This window comes from Musa acuminata, chromosome BXJ3-6 (assembly GCF_036884655.1).
Source record: "Musa acuminata AAA Group cultivar baxijiao chromosome BXJ3-6, Cavendish_Baxijiao_AAA, whole genome shotgun sequence".
Classification (NCBI taxonomy): domain Eukaryota; kingdom Viridiplantae; phylum Streptophyta; class Magnoliopsida; order Zingiberales; family Musaceae; genus Musa; species Musa acuminata.
In genome coordinates this window covers 35,895,127-35,907,391 of record NC_088354.1, presented here as the reverse complement: position 1 = coordinate 35,907,391, position 12,265 = coordinate 35,895,127, and the positions used below count along the sequence as shown (strand labels likewise).

The 12,265-nt window shown below is 39.1% G+C and overlaps 2 protein-coding genes across 2 annotated transcripts; one reads left to right on the top strand and one right to left on the bottom strand.

Moving 5' to 3' along the window:
* Positions 1-662: 662 nt before the first annotated feature.
* Positions 663-3,703, bottom strand: LOC135641634 (uncharacterized). Its single transcript, XM_065157156.1, has 2 exons — positions 3,292-3,703; positions 663-2,261 (listed from the first exon to the last, which is right to left on the bottom strand). The coding sequence occupies exon 2, from the start codon at positions 2,113-2,115 to the stop codon at positions 964-966; it is 1,152 nt and encodes a 383-aa protein (XP_065013228.1). The 5' UTR covers positions 2,116-2,261; positions 3,292-3,703; the 3' UTR covers positions 663-963.
* A 1,901-nt stretch (positions 3,704-5,604) lies between these two features.
* LOC135640860 (probable serine/threonine-protein kinase At1g54610) lies at positions 5,605-11,381 on the top strand. The gene is made up of 8 exons (XM_065155639.1): positions 5,605-6,241; positions 7,253-7,537; positions 7,618-7,935; positions 8,828-9,055; positions 9,525-9,625; positions 9,760-9,859; positions 10,306-10,710; positions 11,080-11,381. Exons 1-8 carry the CDS (start codon positions 5,753-5,755, stop codon positions 11,233-11,235), a joined length of 2,082 nt encoding a protein of 693 aa, XP_065011711.1. The 5' UTR covers positions 5,605-5,752; the 3' UTR covers positions 11,236-11,381.
* The last annotated feature ends 884 nt before the right edge of the window (positions 11,382-12,265 follow it).

The following is a 12,265-nucleotide window of genomic DNA, read 5'->3' as shown; positions in this document are numbered from 1 at the left end:
TGTACTAAAAATGGTAAGGTATGATATGGAAACATGAACTTAAACCTAATTTAAGTTTTTTGACCTAAAATTTGATTGAAGGAATTTACAAGAACAAAAAAATCAGAGAAATAGCAGCAACAACTTCAAGTCGAGGATTCACGGAGTTGAATACTCCAAGATGTGGCTAAAGAAATTGTAAAATATCATTCCAATTAGAGTTTTTGGTTACAAGGTCAGAAAGTTCATGCTCAAGAGTCTTGGAAACAAGTTTTAAATTTAAATAGAATTATTTGTTTTTTTACCAATAAATATAGATTCTCATAATAAATTACATTCAATCCTTTATAAACTATCAATATAATGCAGCATTATTAAATTAATAATAGCATATTATACACAGCAACATATTATATACTCTTCAAATCTGCCTGTCATACCAATTACTGCCAGAGTTATGATGATGCAATGTAGCTGTCATCTTCTTTGTCATTGATGCCGGCACCAAGTAATGTGACTCTGGAACTGGACCAAGGTAGCTGTCAAACCATACTTCAAGGCAAGTTGCTGAATAGATAATCCAGCCAACAAAACCAAAGATAAACAGCCCACCACAAGCAAAATCCAGTCAGGCCATGTCTGTCCACCAAGATTTGCCAGTTTTAGGAAAGACAGGTCACAGCTCAACTAAAGCTGTACTGAGCTGGTTCACAGAATTTGAAGTATTGTCTTGAAGATTGATACAATATTCAACTGACTAATTCTTTATAACAACTTTACAGTATCTAAATAGACCAGTAGGTAAGGAAAATGGAAAAACGCAATATACCCATATGAGAAAGAAACAAACCATGTTCAAATAACTACAGCTTCATAATACCTTATATTACAATCTTTCTTTACCCAAAAATGTACAACCATCAAAAGAGAAACGGGCCAAAGGAACAAGAACTTCCCGGTTTTTATCATGGGGCAACAAACTCTTCAGGGGGTATCATGGGCGTACCGGGGGGGCGGTCGAGGCTCAGACAATGAAGAACTGATAGGATCACGTGAGAATATGGGCTTGTTAATGTCTTCTGTTGCTGATCCATCCAAGTTCATACTGCAAAAGGACATGGAGTCATGCTTTGCAGATTCCGGGGAGTTCCTACTTTCCTCTTGATGGTTCTGGCTAGCAATGAGAGAAGCACCATCATAATAGTAGTCATCATAGGGCATCCCTTCAATTTCAGAATGACCATTATCTCTCAGGGCCAAGGAATCAGCTACAGGGAAAAATACTAGCATGCAGATACCAACCACGGTGCAAAATAACAACATAAGGAAAGCTAAAAACACAATTGCCTCATACAGCAGGTTGCCTGGTGGAGGAAGCACAGAGATTCCCAGGAGAACAGCCCTCAATGGAAGGAAGAGGATAGATGTTGTGAGCACATAAATCCTTCGCTGCAGACCTTTGTTGATAACCGAAGAGAATAACCGCATACCAACGTATGCAATATAACTGATCAAGATGGCATAGAAGCCCCCAAGAATTATAGTGCTTGGCAGGGGATACACGCATACACTGTTACCATTTGTTAAGGAAGATATGCATCTGAAGAGCTTTGCAATCCTTGTTCTCTTGTCACTATTCTCTTCATTGATAAACCTGGGTCCTATCAGAATGACGGCAATTTGCATAAGAAGAATTGGAAAACAGAACAGGAGCATGCGACCGAGTGTCTTTCTGTTCCACCATGGGCTCAGAGTGCCAGAATCCCTTTTCTGCAGTGCGGCATGAAGAAGGAAGGATAGCATAAGAAACATGCTTGGTTCTGCAAATCCTAAATTTGAGAGGATGTAGAACTTGCAGACACTTTTGTGCCATGCTTGGTCAGAAAAGAGTCTCGATCTCACGAAACTCAGCCTAACAATCTCTCCAAAGCCCCACCAAATAGAGATTAGAATTAGAATGATACGGCTAATCCAAGGCCCATTGAAGTAGCTCAGATGAGGATAATGTCTACTCCTGATACAGAACTGGAAGTACAGAGAGTGGAAGATGCATAGGATACCAAGAGCAGCAGTCAGGAACACAAGGGAAATGGTCGATACACCGAATGCCTCGGTGGCAAGAGACGTCAGGGGCATCACCTGAAAGACAGATTCCAAGCATGCTATCTGCCAGCATCGAATCCCTGATGTCCCACAAGTATGACAAAGATAGCCACTTCAAGAGTTCTGTTGATAGATTCCAGTGAAGCAAAGAGATTTTCCTCAAGAACCCCTACAATAATCTGTAATGAACCCATCAAATTAATTATATCAAGTCATGACATGTATCAAAAGGGCACAAAAAAAAGTTCTGCTTCCGAAAAGTGGATTCTGCTTCCGTTACATGATGATCATTTACGGAACTCATAAAACAAAAGGTATCGAGCAATGGGTAGCAATGATATCCTCTGTGTATTAATACAATTGATATAGTAATACGAATACAAAATATCTGATGAATAACCAAAGCATATCTTAGAATTTCTCACAAGAACAAGATGTGCATATCAACACTAAAAGCACCTGGTATCAGTACCTGTAGAAAAATTGCATCCATTCAAGATAACAGAAACAAATTTAACTTCCCAAGAAATCAAACTCAGTTGAACCAACCGGTGTCCATATCGAATTCCTAAGAGTTTCAACACCAATCTTGCCATGTGCTAAAAACACTGAAACTATAAACCACACCCAAAATTAACCAATCAAGTAGCATTCTGCATACCCTGAACCTATTTGCAATGACCACAGAACAGCTGGATCTGATGAGAAAAGGATAAAATCAGGTTCATACTTTTTAACCCTTGCTACGAAACCTCAGCTAGTACTGTGTCTCAAAATGCAGCATCTGACTGATGCAGCATATGAATTCAGCCAGAGAGATGTAGAAATATCAAAACTATATGAGAGATTACAAGTACAGGACAGGTTCTAATCAAGAGAGCACAAATTTCTGCAACAATATGAATTGCTTTATCATCTGTAACACAGAAGCACCATTAATATACTAAAGTGCCTCGAACCACCCTCGCAGTTAGTAAAGCTTCTCCGAATACATCATCTTCTAAAGAAACTAGAAATGGATTTGTAAATAATCAGTAAAAACCTCTTTTCATCATGAGAAAAATCAAATTAAAGCTTGAACGTTGTCATCAGTGCCCAAAGAATCACATACACGACCTAAAAGCCATTCTCCACAACAATACCAACCATTTGCAACGAAAAAAAGTCAAAGAGACAAAATAAAAGTCGAGAAAAGGGAAAACATGTTACCCCCAAAAGCAGCAAAGACGAGCATTGGATTCAATCCAAGAGATTATATTCTCTTCGAACAAAATCCTCAACCTCGATGATTCCCGGGTTGTAGAGGACCGAATTCGGAGATCCGGGTCCCGAAAGAGACCTCTCGGAGCGGCGAACTTGGGACCGAGGAGAGCGGCGCAAGATCACAGACCCGGTACCCTAAAAGGAAGAAGCGGAGAGAGACGGAAGGAAGAAAGGCAGAGGGAAATGGTAGGGTGGTCCGAGAGAAAGGAAACGAGAGGAAGAAAAGGTGCGGGGCGAGTAGCGACACGGACGGCTGGGGACAGCCTGTCATTCCCGGGTAACGTAACCGCACGGAGGTGCGGAGGCCCAAGCCACCGAAGGCGGTGGCTCAACCGTGGATTTCGCATCGGACGGTGCTTCGGGGATCGTCAATAATAGCCCGTGATGGTGAGGTGAGGGAAGAACGGTCGGCAGATCCTGCCGACGAGAGTACTTCCTCTACCCGGCTCTTCTTTTACCCATATCCTACCTGCACTACAACGGAATCATAGAAAGGGCCCCACTATTGCATCTACATCACAAGGATGGTTGTGACAGAGCCGTAAACGAGTTGGCGGGGTGGTAACACAAAGTAGGGAATTAACCGAGGCGTCACAAATATAGTGATCGGACACGAATGCCCTCATTATTTTCCATTTATTACATAGTTTTTGGAGGACTTGGGATTGGATATTGGTGAAGTGTAGGGGGCACAGCGGACACTTACTATGAAGCTATGATAATAAATGCAGAGCCTCCGTCATGGAATCAAATGAAAATATACTAAAATCATCCGACAAATTAAAATTTTGATGGAGTCATTATTTTATGCAGTAAATTTACTAACAAATAAACATTGACGTATTCCAATTTTGAAGTTATAATGGTCAATTAATATGGTTATACTATTCACAAAATTATTTCACGTTCCTTAAACTTTCGTCACATATTGATAATAACTCATCGTAGTAAATTTATATATTTTAATTTTTTTAACTGATTTTAATAATTTACTGAAGAGAAGGAGAAAAGCTACCGTAGCTAAAGAAAGAGAAGAAGACGATGTCAACAAATGATTAAACTGCTTCGTGGAGGATGAATCCATTCAGTTCATCTATCTAAAATGGAGGTTCATTGCATCGGTTAAGGATTTTTTGTTTTGTTTTTGGGCATTTTAGTAAACTGGAAGTAAGGCACCTCTTAATAATACTATCTTATTTTATGAGAGTTGAAGTAAAATTAATTTTAAGGATTAGAGAAATAATTCTTAAAAATAAATATTTTAGATTAAGTATGATTAAAATTGAGTATATGAGATCTATTTTTCGTAATATTAGGAGAAGACATGAGAGTATAGTTAAATTAGATATGTAATAATTTCTCTTAAGTAAATTAATTATTGATGATCGATAATATTTTAGTTCTTGCAAAGAGCATTGAACTAACGAGATTGACGTGTCTGGTGGTAAGATGTGCCGCAGCACACGAAATCACGCAGCAAACCGGTTCCTATCTCGACCGTTGCACTCAAACTGCTTCCCCTTCCTAACACGAACGAAACGAACGGCCCCGGGATCAGCATCGCGCCGGTAGTTGGCGCGCGAACTGGGAGAGGCACTCCTCTCCTTACCCCTATCACCGAAGATGGGACCCGAAGGTGCTTTGCTCTGGTTTTGCCCAGTCATCGCACGGGTAAAATGTTTGGTAAGCTGCCGAAAGTGAATTACTTGCCTCACCGAGCGAGCTTTTGAGGGAAAAAAAGGGAGAGGAAAAATAAGAGATAAGGGGAGAAATTGCATTGGTTCGGCGGGATTTTAGGGCTCGGGAGGATCCGCAAAACCCTCCCCGCTTCAGTTTCTCTTACGATCTCTTGATTCTGTTCTGGAATTCTATCTTTCTCTTCCTCCTTCATTTTTCGTAAAGGAAAAGAGAAAAGATCTATTATTCTAATTTCCTTTATTTTCTATCTTCGCTTTTCAAGAATGAGATTTGGATGTTTTCTTGTAGGTTTTTTTAAATTGAATCGCGGTTCTTGATTTATCCTAGAAAGGCGGCATCTTTTGATCGAAATCTTCTGATTGGCTGTCAGGGCTTTCAGTTTCTTGTTCATATACGGGTTCTTGAAATTGTTTGGATTTAGGTTGAATGCTGCTGTGAAGGATCCCGTGAATTGAATCCTGCTATAAGATTTAGGGCAAGTAAAAGAAGGGTGTTTTTTGGGTTTCAGAGCGATTTGGTGCATCGTTGAGATTTTAGGATTTCTTGGACTTCCTCGAGTTGAATGCAGGTGAAGATTGTAATCAGAGCCTGACACTAGCCCAAAGATTCAACGTGATCTTTGGGTAACGCACCCGGACCAAATGCATTTGTGCTGTCAATCAATTGAGTCGGCACCATTAGAGGAATACTCCGTGCCTTTTTTCCGCTTATGGGCTGCTGCATTTGCCCCAAAGGCATCAGCCCGGGTGGAGACGGCGCGACCAATCGAAGAAAGTCCTTCAAGCGGTTTGTCACGCTCTCGAAGAAAAAGGGTTCTGCGGCAAGAAAAACGAATGTTGATAGTAGCGGGAACCCTAAACCCAACTCCGTGTCAAAGCCCCAAGATAACGTGGTGAGCGCCCTGCCCCCGCCAACTGGAGAAGGGAAGAAGAAAGCTGCAGGTTGTGCCGATAGGATACGGAAGAGCGTGGGGCATCAGAGACGTGTAACTGCGGCTGCTGGGGCAAATAGAGAGAATTCACAAGTTGTGTCTGGGCCAAATGAGGCAGAAGCCAACTTGGGAATTGTTGACGTGCCGAATGGGTTACCTGGGGAGAATGTTGCAGCAGGCTGGCCCTCATGGCTAATTGCTGCAGCTGGGGAAGCATTAAATGGGTGGCAACCTCGGAGAGCTTCTTCATTTGAGAAACTAGATAAGGTTCTAAAACACTTCTTCCTCTTAAGTGATTATTATTATTTTATATTTTACATATGTACATAACTTTCTTGTTTGTATCACCGTTTTTAATTCTCAAATGGCTTTATGTTTAATTTTCCTTGCAAATAAACAGAGAGAGAATTATAAAACTAAACATTATATCTTTGACGATCCTAATATTATCACAATGTTAATATGCTGCTGCAGTAAAGAAATTTTGCAAGCTACTTCGTTATATGCTGGAATTATGAGAAACTTTGATCCAATAGCTACAACTTGTAAGTTGCAATTGGTCAAAATATTTGGAGTTCCTTGTAAACAAATAACTGTTTTCTGGTAGAGTGTATCAATCTATCATGGTTTTTCAATCTATCATGGTTTTCATGACGAAAATAAGAACATATCAAATTCTTCCTTTTGAGTAAGGAACTCTTAAGACTTTCCTACATGATATACCTATATAGAGAATCTAGCAATAGACGAATTTAAGATGAATGCGAATGATTTAAGATTTTTTTAGTACAATCCTCCTTTGCTTCACTTATAACTACTACCATGCCAATAAATTATCTCTGAATGAAGATTAGAATTCTTTTAAGATGAACTGGCATTTGAATTCAAGGTCACTTTATAGGCTTGTTGATGTATTAAATGTTCTGCAAATGACAAGTTGCTCCAAACTTTTCCACTTCACTGGAATGCAGCCATTGATTTCCATCGATTACACATTGAGGCTGTTGATTGTTGTGGTAAATATTGTACCAGTATATATTTTTTAAGGAGAAAAGGGGAATATGCATTATGATTGACAATGTGATCGACAGAATTGTTCAGAACTGATGGTTATATCATGAAGTAATAAGAGATGATGAGTTTTTACAGTAATCTGGGTGTCCCAAATGCTATTTGCAATAATACTCTGTTAGAGAATGTGATATAATGAAGTCTTGTATAACGTTTTATATGGCCATTTGGAATGATGGTACACACTACGTACATCACTTTTTGCAGATTGGACAAGGAACTTATAGCAATGTGTACCGAGCCCGTGATCTTGTAACTGGTAAAATTGTTGCACTCAAGAAAGTGCGATTTGTTAATATGGATCCTGAAAGTGTTCGCTTTATGGCAAGAGAAATTAACGTTCTTCATCGACTTGATCACCCAAATGTTATAAAGCTTGAAGGTGTAGTTACATCACGAGTGTCAGGCAACTTGTATCTTGTTTTTGAGTACATGGAGCATGATCTTGCTGGACTTGCTGCAAGGCCGGGTACCAAGTTCACTGAACCACAGGTTTCTTTTCTATATATTTGACAACTTCATGCTAGATTTTTCTCAAATCTTATATTTGATGACCTTCATATCCATTTCAGGTAAAGTGTTATATGCAACAGCTTCTTGAAGGGCTTGCTCATTGCCACAGTCGAGGGGTTCTGCATCGGGATATCAAGGGCTCAAATCTTCTGATTGACAACAACGGCATTCTTAAGATAGCAGATTTTGGCCTAGCAACAGTTTTCAATCCTGATCAGAAACAGCCATTGACAAGTCGAGTAGTAACGCTGTGGTACCGACCCCCTGAGCTTTTGCTTGGTGCTACAGAATATGATGTTGCTGTTGATTTGTGGAGTTCTGGATGCATTCTTGCGGAGTTGCTTGCAGGGAAACCGATCATGCCTGGTAGAACAGAGGTATAAATTATTTGCTTTAGGTATAAATGCATGAAATGACTGCTAACTGGTTAAAAAAAATGTATTATGTGCATGAAGTGAATTGAATGTGGAGGGCTCCTATGTGGTTTGATGATCCACTTCAAATAGATCATCAAGTTGGTTCCTAAATATTCAACTTGATGCTGAAACTACCATTCCATGCTTGCGTAATTGTTTTGTGATCTACATGATGTCACTTACGGATAAATTTCCATGTCTGATGCAAACTAATATATATCTTCAATCTTTTTGATGTTCAACAGTTGAGAAAGTATGTTTCAAATCATACAATCTAAAGCTCACAGCTCATTGCTCCATTGTGCCGCAGTTAGCTCTTGATCTAACCATTTTAATCTACCATTTATTACTATTATGACCATCAAGAATCAAAATCTTTGTGTAATACCAACATCGGCTAATAGTTGCTTTCGGACCGGACACCAGGCTGTATTGAGTGATGCAGATGAGACTTGAATCCATGACTACCATTGACACCAATGCCTGGTCTTTTCCTTGCTCCTATTGTTATTTGGCTTAAATATTTTCTGTCTCAACTGTTTTTGAACAATGTGTACTGAAAATTTTCTACTGGAATATTTTTTAACAAGATGTGGTTAATTTTCTCTATATAGGTAATAGAAGCATTTTTTTAAGAATATATGAAACTAAGGATTCAGGAACTTCAGTTTTGAATTTTTTAATAGGTTGGATTGGATTTCAAAAACTCATGTTTCTTATAATAAGTCAAATTGTCCTTTTTCCTTGGGATTCCTATATTTGGCTTTGGTTCTCAAATTTGTACATAGTTCTGATGGTTGCCAATTAATAGCTTGATTTCTCATCTGATATGACGGTGGATCAATCTGTGCAGGTGGAACAACTGCACAAGATTTTCAAGCTCCTAGGATCACCATCAGATGAGTACTGGAAGAAATCAAAGTTGCCGCATGCAACTATTTTCAAACCTCAGCACCAATATAAACGCTGTTTTGCAGACACATTCAAGGATTTTCCTCCTTCAGCTTTAACTCTGTTAGATACCCTTCTTGCAATAGAACCGGAAAATCGTGGAACAGCAGCTTCAGCCCTTGAAAGTGAAGTAAGTTTTGATTTCATTGATATAACCATTCATGTAAGGTGTCATTTTTTATTTTTATTTGGGACATTTTAAGTGACAAACTTTCACTGCTTCTATTATTTCCGAAAAATTGTTTCCTTGCAAATGTTAAGGAACCTGAGAGATGATGTTTATTAACTTCTACTATTTCTTGTTGATTCATATTGTGGTTAATTTGTTTAGCTTCTCGTTATGCGTTACAATTATAATGATCAGAATACAATTTGGCCAGTACCTCTACTATTTGATATTCTTTTAAGCTATATGATGTGGCTAAATATCTGTCTTTGAAGTAGCCAAATCTCAATCAAGTTTCAGAAGAATTTCATCATTGAGTCCTTTCCTTAAACATGCAAGTGTCAGGGTTACCAGTTACATTTTGATATTCTGAAATAGACTTATATGCTATTTGATAATATTGTGATCACTAACCTCAACTTGTACTTTTCAGTTCTTTAGAACTAAACCACTTGCCTGCGACCCTTCTAGTTTGCCTAAATATCCACCCAGCAAGGAGTATGATGTTAAACTTCGGGATGAGGAAATTCGCAGGTATTTTGATTTAAAAAATGATGTATGATAATGCTTCTTATTCTCCTTTTAGGGTAGAGAAACTATTGGAAGATATATATGTTGTTATACTGGATATTGACTTCAGTCGCTCTCTGCTCTATGACCTTCTCCAGACAAAGAGCAGAAGCTACCAAGGGATGGTCGGAGACTGCAAGACCAGGGAGAAAAGAGACCAAAGGAATGGCAATGCCTGATGCAAATATGGAGCTGCAGGTAGAATTCATTTGCGTTTGGCAATGTGATTTGAGACTTCTGTTACTGATGTCATGTGAAAAGAAAAATAAGAGACATGGTTGGAGTGCCAACTCTGCCATCATAATTATATGAGACCGTTTCCTTTCTTCTCATGGGCCAACAGAGCACCCAGGCATCAATTCTTTCTCATGGCATACATCATCTTTTCATGTTTATCTGTAGCTTTTGCACTTGGTTGCATCTGCCATGGTGTTTAGAGTTTTAGAGTTAACATGCCTTTATTCCATTTATGTAATGCTTAAGAGTGCATAATTTACCATAAGGGAGTTCCACGTGCTTTATGCAGTCATTCATTGCTTTAACATCAGATCCTGCCGAATGTAATTTTTGGGACAACTGACCAGGCTTTTCTATGGATTCCATTGGTTTAATTTATCCCTTTTTCTTTTTTACTGCTGCTGTAGAAGCAACAGGCACAGGCATATAATGCACAAGATGCTGAGAGGAGGTCCGGGTTTCCAATTGACTCTGCAGTAGGAACAGCACAAAATGGCTTCTATCAATTGGGTGTGCACCCTGGTGGATATGGAACCACATTGACTAAGAAAGTGAATCAGGAAGAGATGAGGGTTCCTGGACCATCAAAGAGTTCGGCTAGAGTGTCAAATGACTCTCAGTTGCAGAAACAGAGATCATACATTCATTTGTCAGGAGCTGATGGCATCCCGGGTTCAGTAGCAGCAAGAACCACTGCAAACTCCAGATACAATCGGCTTGATGTGACCGAGTCCTCTGACAAGCATATACTTGATCGAGCTGCCTCCACACACAAGAAAGATGACAGAACAGTGAGCAAAGAATCCACAATCGTATGTTCTACTTGATGATAATTGCTTAATTTATAGTTGTTGAATTAGTTGTATGTGTCAATAAATTTCAACATGCATGAAAAGTGAACCTTGTGATTTTTTATCCATTGATTCGTGGCATCCTGAAATTGGATAAGCTTTAGAACACATGGTTTCCATATCTAACCAAATAGAAGATGCATGCAACTTCAACAGTTCCTAAAACCTGATTGGAAGCATGGTCGTATATTTCTCTTGGATAAGACAATTTTCTCTCACCATGACCAAGTTTTTCTTCTTTACTTCGTCCATGAGCATGAAAACAAGCATAGATTTATATGCTGACAAGTTTATTTTACCAAGTGCTTTCACACTTTGCCAAAATTTCAGGTTTATGGTACTAGGAACAAGAAAATCCAGTATTCTGGACCACTGATGCCCCCAGGAGGAAATGTTGAAGATATGCTCAAGGAACATGAGAGGCAGATCCAACAGGCGGTTCGCAAAGCACGCATTGATAAAGTCAAGACCAAAAAGAACTTTTAAGAAGGATAATTAGGGGAAAGACTTTTGTGGCAGAATCGGCAGAAGAAAATTCTAACTTACTCAAAAGTATATATGGTACATGGTTTGTTGAATTAGCAGATGTGAGGACCATCTGGATCATAATCGGTGAATCAGGCACTACATTGTAGAAGCTTTTGGTGGTTAAAAGCTGAATTCTGTTTGCAGTTAAAGAATTTCCACCTTTCCTTTACTCTCTGCCAATTGTATCTTCTTCCTGGAAGTTCCAAGGATGATGAGAGTCTTGTGTTACTTATTGGGTGGTGTATGCACAGATGTATATGGGCAGAGTGTTTGGGTTTTCAATATCTGAATAAGAAACTTGACCTCTTCAGAACTGCAAATTATCATGTAAATCATATTCTCAAGATTCAATTTGAATGAACATATCAAGATACAGTTGTCCTCAGAAGATTTACTGTCATCTTTTTGTTGTGTTTTCTGGTGAGACCACTGTCATGTGGTGCACGAATTTGTATCGAACTTTTTGCTACCGCAACAATTACTCTGTAAAGTTATAATTCAAGTATCAGCTCATCCGCCATGTTGTCACCAGAAATCTGAATACAGGGAGCTGAAGCTTGCATCAAGAGAACATCTTTCCTCTTTCCAGCAGCAGGAATTAGGTTTGGTTGAGGCTACAATGTGTCTGTAATTTTTCCATTTTTATCTCAAGCTTTGAATGGATTGATGCTGAACAATCTTCAGCAACAAATGTTACTTTTTCCGATAAATCTCAGAATAAATCTTCATGCAGAAACTCGAAGATAATATTACATCAGCTACTGATCATTTCCACACACTGCATAATCTTATCTTAAACCTCTATTTGCCCACACCATGAAGGCTAAGAGTCCAAACTCCATCAACCCAAAGCTCCTCCTTGCATTTCTCCCCCTTGTCCTTCCAACACATCAGCAGTGAGGGGGATGGATACTGATGTGCTTATGCATGATGTGGATAGACCTCAAGAATCTTGCTGTGTGAAGGACAACACACTATTCCCAGCCAC

Bases quoted from the DNA above. Each gene is read 5' to 3' on its own strand.
- LOC135640860 (XM_065155639.1), top strand. From the start codon at position 5,753: ATGGGCTGCTGCATTTGCCCCAAAGGCATCAGCCCGGGTGGAGACGGC. The intron at 7,538-7,617 runs GTTTCTTTTCTA...TATCCATTTCAG, and splicing joins CCAAGTTCACTGAACCACAG to GTAAAGTGTTATATGCAACA. The intron at 10,711-11,079 runs GTATGTTCTACT...CCAAAATTTCAG, and splicing joins TGAGCAAAGAATCCACAATC to GTTTATGGTACTAGGAACAA.
- LOC135641634 (XM_065157156.1), bottom strand. From the start codon at position 2,115: ATGCCCCTGACGTCTCTTGCCACCGAGGCATTCGGTGTATCGACCATT.